At 34.3% G+C, this 22365-nt stretch overlaps 3 protein-coding genes and 1 long non-coding RNA gene across 5 annotated transcripts; 1 reads left to right on the forward strand and 3 right to left on the reverse strand.

Annotated features, from left to right (window-relative positions):
- Positions 1 to 9541: 9541 nt before the first annotated feature.
- On the reverse strand, positions 9542 to 11473 carry LOC123889912. Of its 2 annotated transcripts, none has more exons than XR_006802672.1 (3): positions 10956 to 11473; positions 10726 to 10820; positions 9542 to 9927 (listed from the first exon to the last, which is right to left on the reverse strand). It is a non-coding gene; the product is annotated as an uncharacterized LOC123889912 (long non-coding RNA). The 2 variants fall into 2 exon arrangements; XR_006802671.1 differs by having other exon boundaries at positions 9542 to 9841; positions 10956 to 11470.
- Positions 11474 to 11889: 416 nt separating this feature from the next.
- Positions 11890 to 12654, forward strand: LOC123892229 (B3 domain-containing protein At1g05920-like). The gene has a single exon (XM_045942038.1). It carries the CDS (start codon positions 11890 to 11892, stop codon positions 12652 to 12654), a length of 765 nt encoding a protein of 254 aa, XP_045797994.1.
- A 1529-nt stretch (positions 12655 to 14183) lies between these two features.
- Positions 14184 to 14618, reverse strand: LOC123892230. Its single transcript, XM_045942039.1, has one exon. The coding sequence runs from the start codon at positions 14616 to 14618 to the stop codon at positions 14184 to 14186; it is 435 nt and encodes a 144-aa protein (XP_045797995.1).
- Positions 14619 to 15900: 1282 nt separating this feature from the next.
- LOC123889914 (rab3 GTPase-activating protein catalytic subunit-like) lies at positions 15901 to 21525 on the reverse strand. Its single transcript, XM_045939427.1, is given in 12 exon segments — positions 15901 to 16493; positions 17268 to 17424; positions 17543 to 17591; positions 18062 to 18126; positions 18211 to 18555; positions 19265 to 19443; positions 19579 to 19677; positions 19680 to 19771; positions 20047 to 20144; positions 20507 to 20716; positions 20969 to 21042; positions 21207 to 21525. Coding segments are annotated over 12 exon segments (1512 nt in total). The 5' UTR covers positions 21304 to 21525; the 3' UTR covers positions 15901 to 16446.
- Positions 21526 to 22365: the final 840 nt, after the last annotated feature.

A 22365-nucleotide genomic window follows, 5' to 3' on the forward strand; every position in this document is an offset into this window, starting at 1 on the left:
CTGCGTAAGGTGATCAATCATGGTGTTTTATTAATTGGACTAATGTAATAATAATAAAATTGTGTGTTTATTATTATTAAAGTTGCATGATGAATGGTTATGGCCTTAGTTCTTCTTTTCGTTTTATTTGGGATTTAAATACGGCCTGCGTGTCGTGCCTTTCTTATATTTTCTTGATGTAATTCTTTTCTCATCTCACTCCCTCGTATGAACACGAGTTTCTTGTAGTGATGTAATATAAGATTAGCAAATAGGACAGGAAGGACAGCAATGAAGATCTATCTTGGAGAAGTATAGGTTTTTGTTAAATATAGCATAGGTTCTCTCATTGGCTTGAGGGAACAATCACGCTAGGGGCCATAACCATATCATTTTATTATATTATGTATGTTGATGCATGTTATGTATGGAGTGACGTCATTGTATGTAAGCCGTGGTAAGGTGAGATCAAATTAATTATAAAAGCCCTCAAAGGAATTAATATTAAGTTTTATTGCTTTCCAACGAATAGCGCCCTTCAAGATCAATATCGACAAATGTAGGTTTTGCCAACGCGAAGTGCATTGTCAATATTGATAAGTTGCGGTGAGGTAATTTATTTATCCGATCGCTATTTAATGGGTCTAACTTAACTAAAGAGAATATAATAAGATTATATAACTTTAGAAGCAAGTATTGGGTTATTCCATGTGATGGATTAGAATAAGTGTTATTCGCCCAATAGAAAGGATATGAGAGTTGTATGAGATACAATTGGAAAGGAGTTTCCTACCTAAATAACTAAGTTTTGTGTAATCAGCCCAACGCTGACTTAAAACGAAGTGAAATATGGATCTCATTCTCACTAGAAAATCTTCCAACGGGATTTTCCGAATCAAATGCCGAGGGTCATTTGTTTTGAGTAAAATAGTGGGAGCACATGTTTAATTAAAGGCCTAATTAAATGTGTATTAAAATTGTTCAAATACTTATATTTTCACTTTTACAATTGTAGATCACCATGTCAAACACCAATACTTCGAACAACATTTTGCGAAGCATTCTTGACAAAGAGAAATTGTCTGGGACAAATTTTCTTGATTGGCATCGTAACTTGAGGATAGTCCTCATGCACGAGAAAAAGCTGTATGCTATTGAGGAACCCCAACCTAACCCTGAGGATGAACCTGCGGCTAATGCCCCTAAGGCTCAAAGGGATGCTTATCAGAAGCGTCTTGATGATGCCATGGATGCAAAGTGCCTAATGCTGGCTACCATGACCTCTGAGCTTCAGAAGCAACATGAGGACATGAATGCGTTCGATATGATCGAACACTTGAAGACGCTCTACCAAGAGCAAGCCAGGATTGAAAGGTTTGAGGTTTCCAAAGCCCTGTTTTCAGCTAAGCTATCTGAGGGATCTCTAGTAAGTCCACATGTGCTCAAGATGATTGGGTACGTGGGGAACTTAGAAAAATTGGGATTTCCACTTGGAAATGAGCTTGCAACTGATCTGATCCTGCAATCGTTGCCGGAGAGTTTTAATCAGTTTGTTCTGAACTTCACCATGTCGGACATGGAAAAGACTTTGCCACAACTGCTGGGCATGTTGAGGCAGGCTGAGCAGAACATGAAAACAAAAGGGAAATCCAACCATGTTCTTATGATTGGCAATGGAAACAAAGGGAAGGGCAACAAAGGGAAGGGAGGTAAAGGGAAGGGCAAGGAAGTTGCCAAACCCAAACCTACCCCTAAAGCTTTGAAGCCCACTGGGGGAGTTGCAAAGGAGGGTAGGTGCTTCCACTGTAACAAGACTGGACATTGGAAGAGGAACTGCCCAAAATACCTGGAAGATAAAAAGAATGGAGTAGAGAGCTCCAATTCAGCAGGTATCTTTGTTATTGAAATTAATTTATCTACTTCTTCTACATGGGTATTAGATACCGGATGTGGTTCTCACATTTGTACTAATGTGCAGGGGCTGCAAAGGAGTAGAGGATTGGCTAAAGGTGAAGTCGACCTACGAGTGGGAAATGGAGCAAGAGTTGCCGCATTAGCTGTAGGAGTTTTTAATTTGACTTTACCTTCTGGTTTAATAATACAGTTAGAGAACTGCTTTTATGTACCTGCCATTAGCAGGAATATTATTTCTGTTTCTTGTTTGGATAAACTTGGCTTTTCATTTATAATAAAGAACAATTGTTGCTCCATTTATTTAAATGATATCTTTTATGCCACAGCTCAAATGAGTAATGGATTATATATTCTTGATCTTGAAATGCCAATTTATAACATTGATACGAAAAGGATTAAACCTAATGAGTTAAATCCTACATACCTTTGGCACTGTCGTTTGGGCCATATAAATGAGAAACGCATTTCCAAGCTCCATAAAGATGGGCTCTTGGATTCATTTGATTATGAATCTTTTGAAACATGCAGATCTTGCTTATTGGGAAAAATGACAAAGACCCCATTCACTGGTAAAGGTGAAAGGGCAAATGATCACTTGGCTCTCATACATACTGATGTATGTGGACCATTGAACACACATGCTAGAGGAGGTTTTCAGTACTTCATCACATTCACTGATGACTACAGCAGATATGGGTATGTATACCTAATGAAGCATAAGTCGGAATCCTTTGAAAAGTTCAAAGAATTTAAAAATGAAGTACAAAACCAACTAGGAAAGAAAATCAAAATCCTTCGATCAGATCGAGGAGGTGAGTATTTAAGCCTAGAATTTGATGACTATCTAAAAGAGTGTGGGATCTTATCCCAACTCACTCCTCCTGGAACACCGCAATGGAATGGTGTGTCTGAGAGAAGAAACCGAACCTTGTTGGACATGGTGCGGTCTATGATGAGTCACGCTGATCTTCCAAACTCCTTTTGGGGACATGCTCTATTAACAGCAGCTTATACACTTAACCGTGTTCCTTCTAAAACGGTTGAAAAGACACCATATGAGATATGGAGTGGCAAGAAACCACATATGTCTTACTTAAAGATTTGGGGTTGCGAAGTTTATGTAAAACGTCAAATTTCTACTAAACTTGAACCTAAATCTGACAAGTGCTTCTTTGTGGGATATCCAAAAGAGACAAAAGGATATCACTTCTACAATCCTTCTGAGGGCAAAGTGTTTGTCGCTCGAACAGGAGTATTCCTAGAAAAGGATTTTATTTCCAAAGGAATCAGTGGGAGGAAAGTAGATCTTGAAGAAATTCACGATCCACAAAGTAGTGACACACCAATGGAGGAACAAGAGCAGGATGCACAAGATGTTGTGACAGAGAACCCTGCTCATGTAACACAAGAACCACGTAGGTCCAACAGGATACGTCAAGAACCTGAAAGATATGGATATCTCATATCGGAACAAGGTGATGTATTACTCATGGATCAAGATGAGCCTGTGACTTACCAAGAGGCCATTACTGGTCCTGAATCTGAGAAGTGGCTTGAAGCCATGAAATCTGAAATGGATTCCATGTACACAAATCAAGTTTGGAACTTGGTGGAAGCTCCTGATGGGATTAAACCCATAGGATGCAAGTGGGTCTTCAAGAAGAAGACTGACATGGATGGAAAGGTACAGACCTACAAAGCGCGATTGGTTGCTAAAGGTTTCAAACAAATTCATGGGGTAGACTATGATGAAATTTTTTCACCAGTTGCGATGATCAAATCCATTCGGATCTTACTTGCCATCGCTGCATACTATGATTATGAAATCTGGCAGATGGATGTAAAAACTGCCTTCCTCAATGGGAGTCTCCTTGAGGATGTGTATATGACACAACCTGAAGGCTTTTGCATTCCAGGAGAAGCCAAAAGGATATGCAAATTACAGCGATCAATCTACGGATTGAAGCAAGCTTCCAGAAGTTGGAATCTTCGTTTTGATGAAACTGTAAAACAGTACGGATTCATTCAAAATAAAGATGAGCCTTGTGTTTACAAGAAGGTTAGTGGGAGCATAGTCGCATTCCTAGTATTATATGTAGATGACATATTACTAATAGGAAACGACATCCCTACCTTGCAACAAATTAAAACTTGGTTAGGGAATTGCTTTTCTATGAAAGATCTGGGTGAAGCAGCCTATATATTAGGAATAAGAATCTATAGAGATAGATCACAAAAACTGCTTGGCCTAAGCCAGAGTACATACATAGATAAAGTGTTAAGACGCTTTAATATGCATGATTCCAAGAAAGGATTCATTCCTATGCAACATGGCCTGTGTCTTTCAAAGACACAGTCTCCTTCATCTAAGGAAGAGAGGGACCGCATGAGTAAGATCCCTTATGCATCGGCTATAGGATCTATCATGTATGCCATGATATGTACTCGACCAGATGTTTCATATGCCTTAAGCGCAACAAGCCGTTATCAGTCTGATCCTGGTGAGGCTCACTGGGTGGCTGTCAAGAACATCCTTAAATACTTAAGGAGGACTAAAGACTCATTCCTAATATATGGAGGCCAAGAAGAGCTAAATGTAATTGGTTACACTGATGCTAGCTTCCAAACAGATAGGGATGACTTTAGGTCGCAATCAGGCTATGTGTTTTGCATAAATGGTGGCGCTGTGAGCTGGAAGAGTTCAAAGCAAGATACAGTTGCTGATTCTACAACCGAAGCTGAGTACATCGCTGCATCAAATGCAGCAAAGGAAGCTGTTTGGATAAAGAAGTTCATTACTGAACTTGGCATATTCCCTAGCATTGTGGATCCCATTGAATTATTTTGTGACAACAATGGTGCAATCGCACAAGCTAAGGAGCCTAGATCTCACCAAAAGTCCAAACACATACTCAGGCGCTATCATCTTATTCGAGAGATAATTGATAGAGGAGATGTGAAAATATGCAGAGTACCAACACTTGACAATGCTGCTGATCCACTTACAAAGCCTCTTGCTCAGCCGAAGCATGAGGGCCACACTAGGGGCATAGGTATTAGGAGTATGCCTGATTGGCTCTAGTGCTAGTGGGAGATTGTTGGTGTAAGCCCTAGAGGCCAATTATTTATAATTGCATGATACTTGTATTGGATAATTTACTTATTAAATAAAGGCTTTTCTTTATTATGTTTATGTGTTAAATAATAGAGTCCCTAGAATAGTAAGTTCATTGAATGGAACGTTAAGTGTGACTTAATCGTGAGAATCCATTACACATGAGAACACTATTCTTAAAACATCCGTAGTCGAGCTTTAATGTGAATTGGGATAACATCAAAACGTAGAGACTATTATGTTGGTAGACTGATGATCACATCTCACGGATCATAGATAAAGAGTTATCAAGTCTTCACATAGATATAAATATTAAGAGTAATATTTATATCGGATTGACCCACCATGAGAATACTACATAGTATGTTATGAAATGTCATAAGATATTCTCATAGTGATAAGTGGTGTATTCCACCCTTCGACCTGAAACCACTATGTTCCCTAGGTGTAGGAGTGTAGTACTTTGTCGCCATTCAAAGTTATCCGTAACAGGATGACTATAAGGTTGGTTGATGGGTATTCCACGAATCATGCTGAGGGACATGAGTGACCTAGATGGAATTTACCCCTCCTACATAACGGGAGATATGTCTATGGGCCCAATATTGAACTTAACAAGGGTGACGTACTATGCCTTGTGTTCAATATAGACATAAGGGTAAAAGGGTAATTATACACACGAGTTTTATCACGAAAGGTTTGTCAGATCACGTGACATTCTTGTGACTTGGGTAGCAGTGATGTGTTGCTAGATACCGCTCACTGTTTATAATATTGAGATTAATATTATTGCCAACGTCATAGGAACCTACAGGGTCACACACATAAGGACAGTTAATGACGGGAGAAATAAGTATGACTTATTAGTGGGGTGCGATTAGTTACAGTAGGTTATTGGGCTTATGAAGTCCAATAACCACTTTGGCCTGAAGACAACATAATAAGCTCTATAAATAGAGCCTTATGTAATTCAGTCAAGAGTTACACACATAATCTGAGTTTTAGAGTAATCCTAGAATTCTCTAAACCCTAACCGCACTAAATCTCCCTCTACCGTCGTCTTGAAGCTAGCACTAAGAGGTGAACGGAAACTGTTCGTGTGGGCCGGCTAGAGGTGCTGCGATCGTGCGGTTCTTGTGATCAATTCAGAATCGAGGAATTGTTCTTCAAAGGTAATAATCGAAACCCTGATCATGTCCATTCGCAAGGATCCACCGAAGGAAAATTCTTAAATTTCCGCTGCGTTTTACTCTGTTTTAAATGCAATTTTCCTTCACAAAGTGTCTCACTTTGCCGCAAACAAACAGAATAGTGCTCACGATCTGTTTCAACAAAAGGAAGAAAAAGATTTTAGATCAAAACTATTAGGGTTTGTTGGCAATGAGTGTGTGGTCCTTGAGTCCTTGCTACTTTTGAATGATCCATTGTATGGTGCTCTTCATTCAAAGAACAATGTCCCTATTCCTGATTCTGGATGCAACGTCCAAGCTTTTAGGGAAATCGTCCCAATGAAGAAAGTAAGAAGTGGTCGATCAAAGAGAATAGATTACAACATTCTTTCTTCAAAGTTTAAGGTTACTTCTTGTACAAGCAACAATGAGGAGGTTGGAAAAATAATAGTCAAGGAAAAAACAAGTGAAGGGATCAAGAATATCAAGAAAAGAAAAGCAATGGGTGAAAGATCAAGGAATTCGTTGAAGAAATTCAAGAATCCTGAGAAAGAAGAGGTGCAAGAAGACCAACCCGATCTTCCATTATCGTTTAAAGAAAAAATTGAACAAATGGAAGGTAATGATGTGAAGTTGGTGATCCATAAGAAATTGACCATGACTGACGTGACACGAAACAACGGTCGATTATCCATTCCAATAGGTAAGATTAAAGAGAGTAGTCTTTTGACAGAAGAGGAGGGATTGTCTTTGGATTATGTGCCTCAAAAGAAAGGGACGCGGAAGCTTGAAGGTATGTCCGTATCTATGTTGGATACTAATCTTAAACTTTGGGATAAAATGTGCTTCAAGAAGTGGAAAATGGGGAAATCCGAGGTCTACAATATCACAGGTGCATGGTACAAACTTGTGGAACAAGATCAAAAGATACAACTTTGGTCTTTTAAAAGAGACAATCATCTCAATTTTGCACTCGTCAAACTTTAGCAACGATCTATCAATCAACACTTCCAATGCTATTTTCATGTAATTATCTTAATTTTTTAGTATTTAGACTTTTTATGTTTCATTTTCGTAGTCGTTATTTTAAATAGCGGACAAATTTTAGACTAGATTTAATGATGATTGAGAACTTTTTCCCGTTGAAAGTTTGTGTTTGTTTTATTTTCTAGTATATATGTTGCTTTAGAATGACTTAAATCAGCTAGAAATTAAACGTGATTGACATCTTGATCAACTAGAAGCGAAACAGAACACATTCCTCTGCAGTGTTTGAACATAGTTTGTGTGGTATGGTAGTTTTAACTCACTTGGAGTTTTTAATTTCTTTTATATATAGCTGTTTTTTTCCACCCGTAAGTAATAAATGGAGTGTGCATGATTCGAGAATCGGCTTCTGAATATATAATATGATGTCTTTATTAGAGATAAGTTGACGGAGACTGTCTATAGTTTAATTAAGTTAATTTCTTTTGTATTTTTATTTTTGTCATTATTTTCCTCAAAGAATCATCAATTGCTAACACGTATTTATTAATAATTAGACAAAAATAATTATTAAATGATAACAGGTGAAGGAATTATTTTTCATTTCTCTTGAAGTTATACCTTAAAGAACATAATTTGCTTTATCTAGTGATTTTTTTATGATCAATGGAGAAACATGGAATTATGCGAGTTGGATCCTCTCCATTTTGTATTTTTTCCATTTCCTCCATTACTATATAGTTTTGGAAATATAAATGCAAAAGTGTGACATTAAATGAGTCAAAATCTCTTTTATACTCTTCAAAATATTAAAAAACTTTGGTAATGGAATAAATGGAAATCATGGAAAATGGAGAGGATCCCAACTCGAATTATGCAGAGTTAATAACTGAGATTCAAATTGAAGAATTTACTGCCAAGGATTAAAACTTGTAATCTTCCTGTTATGACCAGTTTGGTATATAAAGGATCAAATTTTCCAAACATGATTTTTCTGTTATATTACTAGTAATTTACTATTAGTACTATACGAGTTGGATTCCTCTCCATTTTGTATTTATTTTTTTTCCATTTCCTCCATTATTATATAGTTTTGGAAATATAAATGCAAAAGTGTGATATTAAATTAGTCAAAATCTCTTTTATACCCTCCAAAATATTAAAAAACTTTGGTAAATAAAAGAAATAGAAATCTTAGAAAATTGAGAGGATTCTTACTCGTAGTATACTTGCTCTCTCAAACCTTTTTCTATGTTTCTATCTATGATTTCAATTTTCTTTGGATTTGTATTTCTTTCTACTTTTTTTTCACCACCAGCAGTATCCAGCCCACTGGACCGCTTAATCTGGTTCGTAGGTCAGTTATGGCATCAAGTGGTTTCAGTCCCCTCCCGATCACAGTTGCGGGGGATCGAACCGTGGTCCTCTCTATCAAGTCCAGCGTCAATCACCATTTGACCAACTAACGATCGGTGGATTTGTATTTCAACATCTACAAAATTTAGAATGGTAAATTGATACATTAATAATTCGTTAAATTATTGTTGGTATATTTTTTTTAGGTTATATGGTAAATTTATTGTTGCTAAAAGATCTTCCAATATCTTATTAAATCTTCATTTCTCATCAAATAGAAAGTGAATCTTCAAGTTATTTAAAAAAAGTGAATCTTCATTATAACTTTATCTTGTCATTATTATTATTATTATTATTATTATTATTATTATTATTATTATTATTATTATTATTATTATTATTATTATTATTAAGGTTTGTTAACGAATACTTCATTTAAAATGGTTTTTTTAATCATACAAAGATAGTTGAAGCCAAAAGAGAAAACTAGCTAACAATCAATTTATAAGTAGTAATTTCCAAATCATCAACTAAAAGCAAATAATTTATTCTAGTCATACAAAACTCATAAAATCTATACTAGAAAATTCTATGTGGGGTTGTGTGTTTATTATGTATGTTGATGCTTCGTTTAAAAAGTTTAGGGTGTGTTGATTATTCACGTAGTGGAACCAGATAATTAATTGTAATTGGGAGACTTAACAAATTCTAATATTGCTTAAACAATTCGTTTTTAAAGCGCTATAATAACGATTTCATTTTATATTTTTATAACTTTTTTTTCCATTTTTTATAAACGATTTCATTTTTAACTTTAGGAGTCGGACCTCCAAATAGTTGGGATCAACGCTAGTGATAGCCATATATCATACAGTAAGAAACAAAATATATAGAGTGGCAAAAGTATCCAATAACAATAAACTAATGATATTAAGGAAAATTCAAATCATCGAGTCAAAAATAATTTCAAAATAAAAATAAAAAGATAAGTTATACTATAATCTATTTTTATAACGCCCCATATCAAATAGTCTAGTCTAGAATATAATAGGGAACATACATAAGATACATTAAATTTACAACCGAAAGTTTTGTTCAAGCACGAATACAACATAAGTTACATTATCATGATCCAAGAAGTACTTGACTTAACACATCAGTCCTCCCGACACAGGTATCACAAATAAAACAGTACATAGTACTTGAAGTTCAAGAGAAGGATCACATAACAACTTGTAGAAAATATGCGAAAATAAACATAAGTCCTAAGGTCTTCAAGCTAGTCACTCCATAGCTTTCTTACCTCGATCACCCTGCTTATCTGAAATCAATAAATAGCAGGGGTGAGACTATTAAGCCTCAGTAGGTTTCTACTATCCAACTAAGGTGCTGACTACACCGGGGTACCTGATTCAGTCAATCCAATAAACAACCAGTTCATATTCAATAACATAAATAATGATGTAGCACAAATTATTATCTTGTTCGTTTTACCAATAGGACACTCTGAGGTAAGCCGGTCTCAGAGGCCTCACAAATCCGTCTGCGATAATAAAGTATCGACACGGCAACAGCTTACATTTTTATTAATTCAAGATTGGATTCCAAATTGAATCCCAAAATAGCATAGCTATCCAAAACGTGATACCAAAGTATCACACATAACGATTGACTGAGTTCCACAATTAAGTGTCATAATTATCTAACCAACATAACCCGTTCCGGGGAAGTTCCTAAATAATCCCTAAGGATTCATGCATAACATTTCTAAGTTCCTCCATTATACCAAATTTCATACAGTTGTGTGTAGCCAAAGTTACATTTAATAAGTTGTGAGTTGATGTATTATGAATTTGGGAATCAAGTAGGCCTTAAAAACCAGGTTCTTGAAGTGCAGGACTTGGGTTAAGAACAAAACAGATTTTTGAGTGCAGGAGGCAGGTAAATCGATTTACCTGAGGGGGTAAATCGATTTACCCTGGCTAAAACTCGTTTTCCAGAAACTCCCAGGACCTGGTAAATCGATTTACATCACAGGGTAAATCGATTTACCAGTGTTAAAATTGGTTTTTCCTGCAACTTGAACCAGACAAATTCAAAGAGTAGCACAACCTATTCATTTCCCAATTCATAACACAATCAGTTAACAAATCATCAAGCATAAATTAGCACAACCTACATACATCAATTCCTAATGAAACCCACCTGAATTGGTGTTTGATTCTAGCTCTGAAACTTGGTCACAAATCTGAATTGAGAGTTTCAACTTCCTCTTGAGCTTTGGCCTTCAATTCCACTTCCTAAAACACCACAAGAACACAAATAAGCCCAATCCCATTACATATATGAAAAGATCATGATTTGGTTCATTAGGGTGAGGATGAACAGTGCACGAAATAGAGGGATTTAAGAGGAAGATGAGCAATTAAACTTACCTACTAGAGAGCTTAGGTATCAAATAACCGATTATCCCAAAAGCTTAAGCTGTTAGGAAAGGCCACATCAATGGTTTTATATTATTTCTAACACGCCCCCTCACGCAAGAGCCCACTTGGGCTTGAAGCGTGGATAATGCATAGGCCCACCTACCATATGCTTTTTTTTAAATTCCACTTTTTAATTAGAAAGTGAGGGGAGCGGGGATCGAATTCTAGACCACTTAGTCATAGAGGCTCTGATACCATATCATATATGACCGATTATCCCAAAAGCTTAAGCTGTTAGGAAAGGCCACATCAATGGTTTTATATTATTTCTAACATTAGGGCTGAGGATTGATGATCTAAAATTGCTTGAAGAATTTTGGAAAGAACAAGATGAAGAACAAGAGGAGGCAGCGGCGTGAGAGAGGGATGAGAGCTCAAGGAAGAAAAGAAAGAATCACTGCTTCTTTGTTGACAGGAAAATAATGAGAAGGAACATGTGGTTATAATGGGTTTGGGTTGCTTATCCCATAGGTGTCCACTAGTATTACTTATACTCTCAATTGGTCACTTAAAATTTCTTAACGTATTCCTATCTTGGTCAAAATTTAACTAAACTACTCACAAAGTTTCCGGTTGATGTATAATTCTAATAAAAGAAATGGGGATATTACAATTTTCCTAACAAACTTCCCTTGATTTGAGTTAAAAAATAAACAAAAAAACCTAACTTATCCTAGCTTCTATATATAAAGATCATAAATAACTATCATACTTTAAAACAAAGAGAGTATAGTGCCTCACGATTCATCGGATTCAGCAAATGGAAAAGAAAAAAAAGATGTTACATCAAAACTATTAGGGTTTGTTGGCAATGAATGTATAGTCCTTGAGTCCTTGCTACTTTTAAAAGATCCATTGTATGGTGCTCTTCATTCAAAGAACAATGTCCCTATTTCCTGATTCTGGATTCGACATCCAAGCTTTTAGGGAAATCGTCCCAATGAAGAAAGTAAGAAGTGGTCGATCAAAGAGAATAGATTACAACATTCTTTCTTCAAAGTTTAAGGTTACTTCTTGTACAAGCAACAATGAGGAGGTTGGAAAAATAATAGTCAATGAAAAAACAAGTGAAGGGATCAAGAATATCAAGAAAAGAAAAGCAATGGGTGAGGGATCAAGGAATTCGTTGAAGAAATTCAAGAATCGTGAGAAAGAAGCGGTGCAAGAAGACCAACCCGATCTTCCATTGGCGTTTAAAGAAAAAATTGAACAAATGGAAGGTAATGATGTGAAGTTGGTGATCCAGAAGAAATTGACCATGACTGACGTGACACGAAACAACGGTCGATTATCTCTTCCAATAGGTAAGATAATTGAAGAGAGTAGTCTTTTGACAGAAGAGGAGAGATTGTCTTTGGATTATGTGCCTCAAAAGAAAGGGACGCGGAAGCTTAAAGGTATGTCCGTAGCTATGTTGGATACTAATCTTAAACTTTGGGATAAAATGTGCTTCAAGAAATGGAAAATGGGGAAATCCGAGGTTTACAATATCACAGGTGCATGGTACAAACTTGTGGAAGAAAACCATTTGGAACAAGATCAAAAGATACAACTTGGTCTTTTAAAAGAGACAATCATCTCAATTTCGCACTCGTCAAACTTTAGCAACGATCTATCAATCAACACTTCCAATGATACTTTCATGTAATTATCTTAATTTTTTAGTATTTAGACGTTTTTATGTTTCATTTTCGTACTCGTTATTTTAAATAGCGGACAAATTTTAGACTATATTTTATGATGATTGAGAACTTTTTCAAGTTAAAAATTTGTTTCTTGTTTTATTTTGTTTTGCCTTATTACTATTATATATGTTGCTTGGGAATGACTTTAATCAGCTACAAATTAAACGTGATTGATATCTTGATCAACTAGAAGTGAAACAGAACACATTCATTCCCCTGCAGTGTTTGAACTTAGTTTGTATGGTATGGTAGTTTGAACTTGTACATATAAAGATATATTTTTTTTTGACTAAATATAAAGATATATTTTGATGTATATTTCCTATGTTTTAGAGGGAGTAACTCATGAACATGCATACTAAAATGTTGTAACGTTAAGCCACTAGATTTGGTCTAGTGGTAAAGGATTTGGATAATATTTATGAAATTTTAGGTTCGATCTTCACTACCAACATTGTAAACTAAAAAATATATTGTAGCGTTGTTTACAAAAAATGTCGTAACGTTCTTGACCGTAACATTTTTGACCAAAAGAAAAAGAAAACATTGTAAAGTTTCGTAAAAATAAGCTAGCAAAAAATATTATTGAAGGGGTCAAAATCTTGGATTCTCCCACATCTCTACATTTATAGTGTGAATCTAACTACTAATTTATTAGAAATAAAAAAATGTTGTAACAGAATAATAGTATCTCCTAGTTTTTCAGTGACATATCTCCTAATTAAATTAGGTAAATAATTTCCATGAACACACATATCAATTGATAAAAATATTACAATATATAGAAGTGGTTTTCGAATTTTGAACCAAAAATTCTCTACTTATTCACTCAAAAAGTCCATAAATTTACTCAACAAAAATATGCTAATAATTATGTTCCAATGGCATCTGTACAAATAAATGTCTGTAGGCCGCTATAGTAAATTAGGGAGAGTTTGTCTAACATATGAACAACAATTTGCACATGATAGACAAACACAATTTTTTTTTTGTCAAGTAATTTAGTGGATAAAAATTTCACCATAGATAAGTGGAGTGTTTGGTGCTCGAACCGCGATCTTGTATATATAATGCAGTGTTTCAACTAGCTGAGCTAACATGAGGACATATTACTGTGAAAATATTGTGAATTTTCATAAGAAACATATTCGGCATTCTAAAATTGATTAATAGCAATCTTGCATGTCGAGTCATGCTCTTTCTAATTGATCAAAATGTCAATTATTACGGTTAATTTTCAGTTGATTAAAGTCATTCCAAGCAACATACATAAACAATAAATCAAAATAAAAAATAAAATAAAACAAGACACAATTTTTTAACGTGAAAAACTCTTCTTAATCATAAAACAAAACCTAGTTTAAAATTTGTCCACTATTTAAAATAACAAATAGCCAAATAAGCATAAAAATGTCTAAATACTAGGAAATTAAGATGATTATAAATAAAAAGTATTTGAAGCATCGATCGATAGATTTTTGCTAAAGTTTGACTAGTGCAAAATTGAGATGACCGTTGCATCTAAAAGACCAAAGTTGTATCTTCCGAGATTCTTCCAAGTGATTTCTACTACAAGTTTGTACCATCCACCCGTAATATTGTAGACCTTGGATTTCCCAATTTTCCACTTCTTAAGGTATATGTCATCCCAAATTTTAAGATTATGGTCCAACATAGATACAGATATACCAACAAGTCTCTCTTTTTTCTTTTGAGGCACATAAATATTCAAAGACAAACTCTCCGTTGGCGTCAAAATAATACTCTCTTCGATCTTCTTATCTATTGGAATAGATAAGCGGCCGTCGTCTCCGTTCACGTCACTCATGGTCAATTTTTTCTGGATCACCAACTTCACGTCAACACCTTTCATTTGTTCAATCTTTTCTTTAAACACCAATGGAAGACTGGGTTTTTCTTCTTCCATTTGCTGAAACCGATGAATCTTGAGTCACTATTCTTTTTGTTTGCTGCAAAGTGAGACCTTCTATTATATCATAGTTATTTAAGAAACAGATTATCTTTATTTATAGAATCTAGATAAGTTGGTTAGGAAAGAAGATATACTTATCTTCTTTTGTTTCCTGTTTTTTTTTTTTAATAACTTTTTTGGAAGTTATTTCAAATTATTTTTTATTAGATAAATTTGAATTTTCCTTAATATTAGTTGATTGTTATTGGATATGTTTCCTACTCTATCTTTTTTGTTTCTTAGCACGGTTAACATTATAATTAAAGAGTCACGTCAAATGTAGACTATTCAAATTTGTTTAATCAAAGGTCAATATTTATATTCATTTAACTATTTTTTTGTTATCGTGATATTGATACGAAATTTTAACCGCCGTTAGTGATAATTAATCTCCGTCGGAGAATCTGTGGGAGACACAAGGTTGGTTCTCCCCTCCCAACCAAATTTTCTTGGTATGCATGAGCCAAGAATCGAACCCCTGATCATATGCTTAAGGGAACCAAAAGCCTTACCACTTGGACTAATTCATTGTTGGTTGTTCATTCTCAGCTGGTTAAGATAGTTGAGCTAAGGGTTAAGGAGCAAGAGATCCAGGGTTCAAGTACTGGCAAAGGAGAAAAAAACTAACATAATATTGTAATACTAACAACTAACATTGCTTATCAAAAAAAAAAAACAATAATTAGTTTTGTTAAATCTATATGAAATATTTATTTTCCAAAAATAAAGATAATGTTAATTCTCTTGAGAATTCTTTCCTCCAAATATGTTCGTTTCGTTGGAACTACTATGCTTAATGCCTCGTGTCCATCCATATATCTTGCATCATTTTTTATTTTTTTTTAAGTTTCTTTGTTTAATGAACAGAAAAGGGATTGTACAACTCGTTCCGTCAAAAAAAAAAAAAACACCAAGCGTTGTTGATAATTTGGTTTACCAAGCATTAATAATTTAAGGCAAATGCTAACTAGTGTTCCTGAGGCGTTAGTGATAAGTGTCAAAAAACAGTAATTTTACTTATATATTTTAAGCATTTATTGACTTATTTTATAAAGTTATTTGAAGTAAAAACCTCAACTAATTATAAATATTAGTCTTTACTAGCAACTTAGTATTTTAGCTATTTTCACCTATTTCTAGTCACTTTTATAGGTTTTTATGAGATTGATGATAAGTGTCAATTTTACTTATAAATGATTTAAATTAAAGACACTTATTTAAATATTGATATATCTCCTAATTTATAATAGATACTATATATTATTTTATTAGTTATATTTATTATTGCATTTATATATATTTACATAACAGGTGTAAAACAAACAAAAAAAAAGAAGAAAGTAGAAGCTGAAAAGAGGCGGTCAAGTGGTCCAAGTAGTCACCCACCACTTTGATGTTTCTTAATAGCAAAGACTTTGCATACTTAATTGTTAAGTTTCAAATCCTATAAAAGGGTTCAGTAGCCATTCCATTCATTCTTACAAACACGCAAGGCTTCAATGAACCAGTGGGGGAAGGAAGAAAATTCCTTGGAGGCAGAGAGTGATCAAAAGAGGAGCGGCGGAATCATCGATGTCAGTTTTCCATCTCTTCTAGTTGTGTATTGTAACGTTGCTTTGTGTAATTAATTCTCCCTGTTATTAGGATTAGATTTAGTTAGTTATGACTCTAGTGTAATCTTTTAATCTGGCTGGTTATATATATCTCTATTTTGTTTATGTTGACGATTTATTTATGTGCTTAATGTTTTTTCGACGTAAAACTCCGAAATTGATATTTTGATTTAGAAAGTGCTAGACATAGCCTTTTTGCAAAGAGGCACCAATAATCCTGCAAAACGTAGTAGATTATTTGATTTAGAAAGTGCTAGACATAGCCTTTTACGCAATATATATCTTACATAGATGCCATAAAGATATAGACACATAAGATGCAAAGACTTTCAACCCAATGGTTTGCACAAGGCAGTTGGTAATACGAAACTGGAAGATCTAAGCCAATATCAATGACTGTCAATGACAACAACTTAATGCTACAAGCTTCTGCTGTGGCAGAGTTCAGGAAAGAGTCGAACCCATTGTGAGTCTATTGTAGGTAACCCTACCTTATATGCGCAAGAGGCTGATTCTACAACCCAATTCAAACTTGTGACCTACTAGTTACACAACCAAAATTCTAACTATTACACCAAGTATCCCCTTTTAAATTATTATTAATTATAAATTCAACTTAAAAAATTATTCAAGTTCTATTGTCAGACATTCTAACCTTAAATCTGAGCAGTTTACCGCAAGAGTTCTTCCATCAAGCCTGAACTAAAACTTTCCTGCCATATATATAGTAGACTCCGTGATACCTACCTCACAACTCACCAATCTACAACGTCTATGTAGATCAAGCCACGATAAACTAAATGATGGTAAAATTTATAACCATAGAGCACAAGTTTCTCACAATTGGTGACCAGATACAGTGAATAGGCTATATTTGCTTCAATCAGAGAAAATCCACAATTGTATCAGATGCTGATGACCCATTAACATTAAAAAAATAAAAAATTAGATTTGAAGCATCAATATAAGATGAAAAAGATCATTAGCAGACCTTCTTTTTGTATACGCCGACTTAGTTGGCCTCTGGTCGACAATGACTCGCCACTGTCAAAAACATCACTGTCCTCAATACTAGCCTCATTGTCTATCCAATCAGGAGGTGAGGGCCATCTTACAAAATTCTCCAAAATACATCCAGGATTCGCAGCCTAAAATATGATGAAAAACAAAACTAACTCAAGACAGAACATTAGGCATATTAAAAATAGTTAGACTTTAGAAGCATTCATAATGGCAAGAAAAGTTCAGTACAAGTAAGAGCCTGACCTTGAAAGCCTGCATATCTGAGAGCAGTTGCGAGCAGCCAGCGCCAACACTGACAACAAAAGGTAAGTCAGTAATCAAGAAATGCCTAGTTGATGCTAAACATAAGGTACTACATAATGGATGCACATCCGCAGTTAAATGAACCTAGCATTTGCAATACTAGTCGCGTGAGAAACAGACACATGATCATCCATGAATTAGAAAACAACATTATGCAAATTTATATAGATTATTTAAAAAAAAGATCTAAGTAGACAATGGTCGTATATTTAAATTCTCAGACCTTGGTCCTAGGAGTAATTGATGTAACTTCTTGTAAGTTAACAGGTGGTAGGTTTAGATCATGCCAAACGATTCAAAAGGCATATTTAATCAAAAAGCAAGATGAGGTTGATTACTTAGTCGAAAGGTTTGTGACATAAAACAGTGAATTGGGATTTGTATAACGAAAACAGAAAATGGATTTAGAATGTAAGGTAACAAACTGGGTCAAAGATGAATCTCAGTTGGTGTACAGACCTCCCAGTCCACAGCACAAACTCCTCTGTTTCTCTGATTAAATCTTCTGTAAGCAAAGGTCCTTCCTACATGAAATGATCACAGATATCTCAGGTATATTAACAAGTTGAAAAGGAAATTATAGAGAACAATAAATGTATATATCAAACCTGTGTGACAGGAGAGTACACAGGCTCGCCAGTTTCCAACAAAGTCAAATCACCAGAGGGGCAATTAGCACCAAGTCGAAGAACACGCTCTCCGGTATTTAATCTGGCATATAAAACAGGGCTTGCAGGAACTCCATCATCATCATTGGCTGATTCTTTAATGCTTGAACTAGCTTGCATCATCATAGAGTCTAGAGATTCAGTCGCAACGATACGGAGCCTCTTCCGAGAAATACAGCAATTAATTACTTGAAAGTGTTGGTTCAGAAGACATGTTTTCAGGTCTGGAATCTCATTCTGAGGGACTCCAGGTATATATTGTTCTTCATACCAAAATTTTCTCAGCTGCATCAGTAAAAAAATAAAATATTCTTCATCAGCCGGTACTAAAGAAGGAAAATTAAGGAGTAGCATTACTGATCAAAGTAAAGTTCAAGTTACAAATTCTAGACATGAGTTAAGATAGTATTTCTTTATTTTCTTTCAAAGACAAGCAGATTTGAAGGAGAAAGAAGTAAGGCAGAAAACTTCACAGGATCAAGACTCATAGGATTGAGTTGATTTGTAAAGCATCTCAAAGTTTCCAATCACGCAACATATAAATAGTTTGCTTCTTTTCCTTCAAGTTTTCATTTTTTTGCTAAGGGGAAGGAAGTAAATGGATGCAAATTTAATAGACCAGAATAAAAAAACATATAACAACCATAATAACAATGGGGAAGAGGGGAAGCACCATTAGAACAAAGTGAAAAAAAAAATCACTATCCTATAAAATAAGTACCCAAAAAAGGAGGAAAATAATAAATAAACTCAATACGGTGATCTAAGATGAAGATATTAATTGTCCAAATCATGTGATTTAAGATGAAGATATTAATTTTGTAATGACAATGCACTCTATTACTAAGATCGTAAGTCCTTACTCCTTAAACAGTTACTTAATAAATATCAAAGAAAGTGCGATCAAAAGCATAAATCAAAACTAGATTCCTAGATTAACAATGAAGTGTCTATACAATATCATAACCAAAAGTTATTTTCGAGTTAAACATACTTCAGCAACAATGCTGCACCAGAACAGAGCCATTTTTCGGAGGGCCTTGTAGTTTCCAACAATTTCGGCCAACTTTACAACAAGACTTTCAGGAGGAGCACCATGAATATCTCTTGCCAAAGATGTTATATCATTTTCCTCTGGATTCGAATCGATCTTCCTTCTAAGGAAATCTTCCTCTGCGAATATCTTGCAAATATTACAATGAAAGTGAAAGATCATCACAGGATAATATGTCAAGAGGAAAAAGTTCAAGTGTAAAAAGGTTGTTTGGCGCAATTACGTCATCACCAAGCCTCCTAAAATGCACATACCTGGATCAAAAAGAGCATTGATCAAAAGCACAACTTTCTCGTCCCTACTAAACTCAGAGGTAAGTTTATCCTCCTTTTCACGTAACACTAAAGCCTTAATGCAGAGAGACTTAAGCCTACCCTATCTCTTGCATGTGAAGGACTTCCTGATGAAGATATAAAATCTTTCATGGACTTTGTCTTACTTCCAGCCCTAGTCAAAAGGTCCAAATATTTTAAGGAAGAGGATAAGATAATTGTATCATTAAGCTGAAAATCATTCAGAACGACAGAAACAAGATTCTAATGTTGTTTGATTATACAGACTTGCATTTAATAATCAAGTGCCTAATAGAATAGGAGAATTTCGCAACCAGAGAAGTAGAATGTGATAACATAGAATAGAACCTTTGAGTGAGTAGTTTGTGGTAAGTGGCGGGAAAAATGAGCAAGCAAAGGAAAAAGAATTGCAAAAAAATTACAACTTACTCAACAGCTATAGCCAATTGCTTCAGCACAGAGGACGCAGCAATGGGATCTTTAATCGCAGCATTTAGGGCTTCTACAGATGGAATTACTTCTGAAGCCTAAATCAAATATTTCACACACGAATCATAAAAGCAACCCATTTGTATAATTAATTCGGCTAATCAACGAGAAAATGTCCACTGTATCCTTAATTAAGTTATTGGAAAGATGAAATTAACCATGAGATTCTAAACAAGCATACATTACAAGTTCACCATAAGCATACCATGCATTCCTATTCTACATATTAATTTACTCGTCAAAATTGATGACATGAGACACAGTTTGACAGAGACTATTTTGAAAACAAAAAATGCTCAAAGCCCACATTATCAAACTTTTCTACCATCAAAGAACGCTAACCTATAAGCACATAATCAGAAGCTAAATTCTTAAGCTAAAATGTTTCATATTTTCTTACCTTAGCTTCAAGATCATTCTTCACATTCAAAATATACAAATTTTCATCATAAAATGGAATTGCCATGTTTGCATCCCCAACTTTATCTGTATCTTCAGCTTCAACTTCTTTTCTCCCTATCCGAATATTCCTAAACTTCTCTTGCCAATCTTGTTTTATCCCTATATTCTTCGGTCTCGACTTTATAGGATGCTTCGGTACACCACGAAGCTGCAACAAAAAAACCCATTACAAAAATCAAATTTGTAAGTAATTAGTAGTAATTACCACCCACTACAGATAAAATTAAAAATTCCACAAGTAACAAAAATTTAATCTAAATTTCCCTTCCTTTATTAACCTTCAATCAAAACCTAACAATTTCATAATCTAAATGTATACATTTTCACCGCGCTCAATGCAACAATTTGAATGAGGGAAATACAAAAAACAAAAACAAAAATTTCTCATAATTGTGATTACCTTAGATTCGTTCTCGCTGCTGCTTGGAGATTCAATTCCAGATTGCGTTGTGAAGCTATTAGGAGATTGTTTATCTTGATATTTTTCAACAATTAACAAATTAAGTCAATGCTAATTCCAAAAACAAGTATCTTAAAAATAAGAATTATAAAATAAAATGAAAAACTCCCAAAAATGGAATAAAAAAAACATATCCGTTGAAATCTAAAATCATGAAAATTGAAATGAAAATTAGAACCTCGATCTGATTTGAAGTCGAGAAGAACACGTTCCGCTTTTGCAGCAGCGGAATGAAAGGCTGTCCTTGCTTTTGAAACGAAAGTAGGTGATTCCATTTTCTGCGCACTATCTATGAATATGAAGAAGAGCTTAAAACACGGTGAGGAAGAAGTGATTATTTGTAACGTGGATAATTCAATTATAGCTTATTGTATTTAGTATTTGAAGTGTTCGATAAGAGGAGGAACGAGTTGACGCTGATGATGGTGAATTGGTGATGGTGCTTTTTCTAACACGGTAGTGGAAGATCACAATTTCAGTGGTTTGCGAGCTATCGTTTGCCCTAACTTTTTTTTCTCTTATTTAGAGCTTATGCAAACAACTTATGTAATTTTTATATATTATTATAAATTTATCAAGATAGTTTATGATAAAACAGTTTATAAAATTATAATTTTCACTGGTGTGAACTTATAAAATAACATAAAACTTAATTTATATTGCATAAGCTATTTGCATAAGCTCAAAAAAAGCTACGTCAAATGGACACTAAAATATTTATACAAAAATGGAATAAAATAATTAACACTTTTTAATTAACTTTTATAAATAATTTTATAGAGATTAGATTGGTTTAAGTTTTATTAAATTATTCCGTCAAAAAAAAAAGTTTTATTAAATTATTGTTTTACTTAATTTTGTTTGACAAATGTATCAAATCATAGTGGCCGGCCTTTTTTATGTTTGTTTCTCTAAATTCACGTTGAATTCTTCTTTTTCACTGAATCCAAAACAGATGTATAGTTGAAAAGGAGTGAAAATTAGTTTTAGACTTTTGGATCATATGAAAAGAAGGTAAAAGTTGCAAACTTTTTTCACATTAAAAGTTTTATTTTAAGAAAATGTTAATTAGTACTCCCTCCATTCTTATTTATAAGCAAAATTCTACTTTTTAGATTCATTCAATAATGGATGTATTTGGTCTATAATATATGTCAGATACATTAGTTATTCAATGAATCTAAAAAGTTGACTTTTGCTTATAATTAAAAATGGAGCATTAAGAATACTTGTTAAAGATATTAAGTACATGTTAAAAAAATGTTAGGGATAGTACATATTAAGTACTAGTATATCTCCGTAGCACTAGTTAAATTTAAAGAATTAGAAGTAGTAAA

Source organism: Trifolium pratense, linkage group LG6, assembly GCF_020283565.1.
Source record: "Trifolium pratense cultivar HEN17-A07 linkage group LG6, ARS_RC_1.1, whole genome shotgun sequence".
Classification (NCBI taxonomy): Eukaryota; Viridiplantae; Streptophyta; class Magnoliopsida; order Fabales; family Fabaceae; genus Trifolium; species Trifolium pratense.